We start from the raw sequence: 4451 nt of genomic DNA, 5'->3' as shown, positions 1-4451 counted from the left end.
CAGGGCTAAGAGGTGGGGATGCTGGGGGGGCGAGAGGGAATGGGGTGCTGGCATAGGGATGGGGCGGCACCTTAACGGGGCCAGGTCACCCCAAGCTCCTTGGAGCATCAGTGCTACAAATAACACATTGTGACCATTGCCAAAATAATTTATGGGGCAAAGACCCGCAATGGGGCAGAGAGACACAGGCCAGGGAGCCCCGGCTGCACAAGTCCATCGTGTACTCCGGGTGTCATTCCCATGGGGCACCCCCACCACTGTGGGTCACTCCTGCATCTTCCCAGCACCCTAGGTGTCCTTTATGGAGGGGGAGACCCTTGTGTCCGGGTCAGACAGCCCCTCCAGGGATCACAGGTAGCAGTGAGCAGGGCTGGCCACATCCCGCAGCGTGGGGAGGGTGCCAGGGCAGAGGCAGGAAGGAGACGCAGCTTTAATGGCATTTGTCAATGTTTACAACACAAGTCATCTGGCTAAGCAGCCATAAATCAGCACCCCTACTTCTCCAGCATCAATCGTGTCCCCTCCTCTGTCCCCCCAGCACTGGATGAGTGCCTGGCTCCTGTAGAAACAACCTCATAAATAACAGGAACAAAACAAGCCCTCCTGCAGCCACGGCCGGCCCATGTGCGCCAGGCGAGAGATGAACGCCTCCCATCCATCACTTTAATGGTTGTACTCTGGAAATTAAACCTGTCACAGCCCATCAAGGTGAACGTTTTAAGTCTGTAACATCCCTTCACTCCCCTCCTCCTTCCTGGCACACTTTTTTTACTGCTTTCCTTCTCTCCTTTTCCTCTCTGCCCCTGCCATCGTTGTCCCCTCCACTGCACCCCCACCCTGGTGCGCCCAGCTCCAGCCTGTGGTTCTCTCCATGCTCCCCTGCTGCCAGATGGGTGGTAGATGCCTTTGGTCCTGAGGCTCTGCAGCCACGGCCTGGCATCTCCTGGCATCTACCATCACCTCTGTGCCCAGTCCCACGTGCCTGCTGGGGAGTGGCACAGCTCCGCAGGGGTGATAGGTCTCTCCTGCCTCACTGTCCCCGCAGGGGGACAGGTGGGGAATTGGGTACCATCCTTTTTTACTTCCCCCTCCCTGCCTCCTTTCCTTCTCTGTCTTTTTTCCCCCCTTCCTCACATTTATTCCTCTCCCGCTCCATGTTATGCCGACCATCACAGGCTCTTGGCACCTGACCCCCACCCTGGCTCACAGATCTCCCCTTGGAGCAAGGGCTGCCCTTGCACCCTACCTGGGACCAGAGCTCACCTGTAGGCAGTGCCAGGGCTCCGGATGCCTCCTGCGTGGGCAGCAGGGCCCTGCCATGCCCTGGGCTGGGTTGCCTGGGGACAGGGGACCTGAGCACAGAGGATGACACATACCCAGGATGAAGCTGCTGAGCTACCAGCAGCCACTGTGGGTCACTGTCAGCCCACACAGGACCATCGCTCATCCATCCATCCATCCATCCATCCATCCATCCGTCCATTCCCATACTCCTCTCTCCCATCACCTGCTTCTCCTGTCCTTCCCTCTGTCCCAAAAGCATCGCATCCATCCCCCTGCCCAGGCTGCTGCACCCCACCCCACAGCAGCCCCCACCACTGCCAGGTGTGTTACCACCCCACACCAGCGCTTATCTGCCCCATCCCTTGTTGACCGGCTGCTGGAGGTGACCTAGGGCTCCTGGCAGGGTCTGGGGGCAGGCAGCCCTCCCTGCCACCCCCAGGCAGGGACAGGGAGAAGAGACGAGGGGACAGCAAGATGTGGGGCAGAAGGGAGACACCACGGGCTGCCTGGGGATGGGGCATCCGAGCCCAGTCTGCCCTGCTCCTGCAGCCCTGCATGTACTGGGGCGGTGAAGCAGGGCTGTCCCCGGGGCTAAGGGTCGTGGGGAGGCTGGGCATTGCAGGGCTGGTCCCTCTGCCTGCACAGCCATCGCAGTGTCCCCAGGGGGAGGCCCAGAAAGTGTGCAGGAGGCATGGGAAGTCTATATGGTCTGCCAGGAGCCTCCAGCATCCTGAGGACAAGAGCAGCCTGCTCGCTTAGGAAAGGTCAAGGTTTTATCCTAGCGCTTCTGGGGAGGTGGCAGAGGGTGTCCATTGTCATCCTGCTACCAGGGGTTGATTTGAGCCCAGCTAGAGCAAGAAGGGCTCCCAAGAGGATCATGAAATGAGCCCAGAAAGGGACTGAGAAGGGTTCAAACATCATCATGGGAAAAGGGGAGCTGACCAGAGCCTGAGCACCTCCCTAAACCCAGGAGGGCTCCATCCCCACCTTTCTTCAGGGCAATGCCACATCGATGCAAGCAGGCTAATTGCAGCATGGAAAACAGCATCGCTGCATTAGGGAATTAACCATCTGTGCTTTGCAGGACAGATTACTTTTGCCCTGCAAAGCACAGACCCCACAGGGATGCTGCAGGTGCAGGAGAAGGCAGGGCAGACTGGCACACATCCTGGGCACCCTCCTTCCCAGCACTTCATGCCCGCAAGGGGAAGGGCAGCTGGCTCCACCCAGGGATGTGCTGCTCCAGGCACTGTCCTATCTGCAGGGAAGGGGCAGTGTGCAGTTGAAGCAGAGTCCAGGGTCTCTCCCCTCCAGTTGTGCTGGCAGGCTGCCAGCTGTGCATATCTGCTGTCCCCACCCAGTTCCCCAGGGGCCCTGGCAGGGCAGTGCAGTGGCAGGAGGAGGGCAGAGCCTCCAGTCCCCTAAGGAAGAGCACAGGCATCCGGATAACAGCTTTATAGGGGAGGGATGTGGGGACCCCACAGATACACACATAGAAATAGTTACAAGTTAAATAGGATCCAAACACACATAAGTTAAAGGGGGGCACGTGCCCTGCAGCCCCCCTGCTCCGCCCAGGCACAGTCTTTGTCTGCCAGCAAAGACACCCCCAACACTGCAGCCTGGCCCCTCTCCCTAGCCGGCTCCATCCGCCTTTCACAACACAGAGCTGATCTTCCTTTCTGTGGCACCCATCTCGTCCTCTTCCTCCTCGCCCCCTGAGCAGGAGGAGTCCGGGCCGTAGCCCATCTCGGCCGTGCTGTGGTGCAGGAAGCCTGAGCCAGGGCTGCACCCCATGAACTCTGGGCTTTCAGTAGCTTGTCCCCGGGGCTCGCTGGGCAGAAGCTTCTCGCAGGCTTTGCTGAGCCCTCGTTGCTTCTCGGCCTCCGCCTGACCCCCCTGCTCCTTGGCTTTGCGGCTCCGCTTCCACTTCATGCGGCGGTTCTGGAACCAGATCTTCACCTGCCAAGGGAGAGCCCCCAGGGGTGAGTGTGTCCCCCTGTCCCCATCCTGTCCCCACTCACCCCCTCACCTTCCCTGCAGGGAGGACTCCTCCAAAACCTCTTTGTTGTGGGGCATCCCGTGGTGCTGCAGGTCTGCCCCGGGAGGCTGAGGTTGTCACAGGGAAAGGGGTACCCGGGGGGATGCTCCCTTCCCCCTGCCCAGCCTCTGCAGGATGCCCAAGGACATGCATAGGGACAAAAAGCCCCATCCCACAGTGCGGCGAGGGATCAGAAGGCTCTGAAACCCAAGCTGAGGGTGCCGGGTGAAAAGAAGAGCAGTATTTCTGGGGCGCCCTTCACAAGAGAAGAGCCTGGAGCCCACCAGGCAGGTCTCCGGAGAAGATGTCCCGGAAAGGGGCGCTGATCCAGGCACTGGGGTGTGGGGCTGGTGGCAGACAAGTGAGGGGCATCAGCATTGCCCATGACCTTGACTTTCTTCCCTGGCAGCCAGCTGGTGCTATGCTGCATCCCCCCAGGACCCAGGTACCTGTGTCTCAGTGAGCATCAGCGATGTGGCCACCTCAAAGCGCTTGGGTCTGGACAGGTACTTAACGGGTTCTCCCGCGCCAGGAGCTGCTGGCTGGTGAAGGCTGTGCGAGGCCGGCGGCACTTCCCCATCAAGGCAGACTGCGGGGCGGCTGTGGAGCAGACAGCATTAGGGGGTGAGGGGACAGCAGGGCTGGAGGCTGTGGGGGACGTCACCCCAGCAAGCCTGGGATGAGGAGGAAGGCAAGTGTCTCTTCCATCATCTCCCACCCCAATAATGGCTTTATTGCCTGGCTGATAGGAACCAGCCAGATATGTTATCAGGCCTCAGTGTGCAACTGGGATCAGTCCTGTGACTGAAATTAATCCTCTTTTTTATTGCCGGGCTGCACAGGTGGCTGCCCAACTGCCAGGGGCTGCGGTGGCGGGGCAGCCCTGAGCCCCGCTATCTCGCCCGCAGCCCTTGAAGGCAATGCAGCGCTGAACCAGGAGGCAGCGGGAACAAAGGGACCTTTGAGAGTCCAGCGTGGGGTGGCTGCCGCGTGGCGTTTGATCCCCGCTTATCTCCTCTCTGCTGGCTTTATTGTCCCCCCAGAGTTCAGCTTTTACTGCTTCTCCCAGCACCACAGTGGCAATGAAACCCAGAGGTTTGCAGCTGGGAGTAAAGTGCCAGAGCAG

At 60.0% G+C, this 4451-nt stretch overlaps 1 protein-coding gene across 1 annotated transcript; it reads right to left on the bottom strand.

Annotated features, from left to right (window-relative positions):
• Window positions 1-2940: 2940 nt before the first annotated feature.
• On the bottom strand, window positions 2941-3925 carry MNX1 (motor neuron and pancreas homeobox 1; the record flags this gene model as incomplete). The annotated part of the gene is given in 3 exon segments (XM_010079863.1): window positions 2941-3246; window positions 3775-3839; window positions 3842-3925. Coding segments are annotated over 3 exon segments (455 nt in total), but the record flags the coding sequence as incomplete, so codon positions are not given.
• Window positions 3926-4451: the final 526 nt, after the last annotated feature.

The sequence above is a fragment of the Pterocles gutturalis genome, unplaced genomic scaffold (genome assembly GCF_000699245.1).
Source record: "Pterocles gutturalis isolate BGI_N339 unplaced genomic scaffold, ASM69924v1 scaffold31649, whole genome shotgun sequence".
NCBI lineage: Eukaryota > Metazoa > Chordata > Aves > Pterocliformes > Pteroclidae > Pterocles > Pterocles gutturalis.
This window is presented reverse-complemented; position numbering and strand designations above follow the sequence as displayed.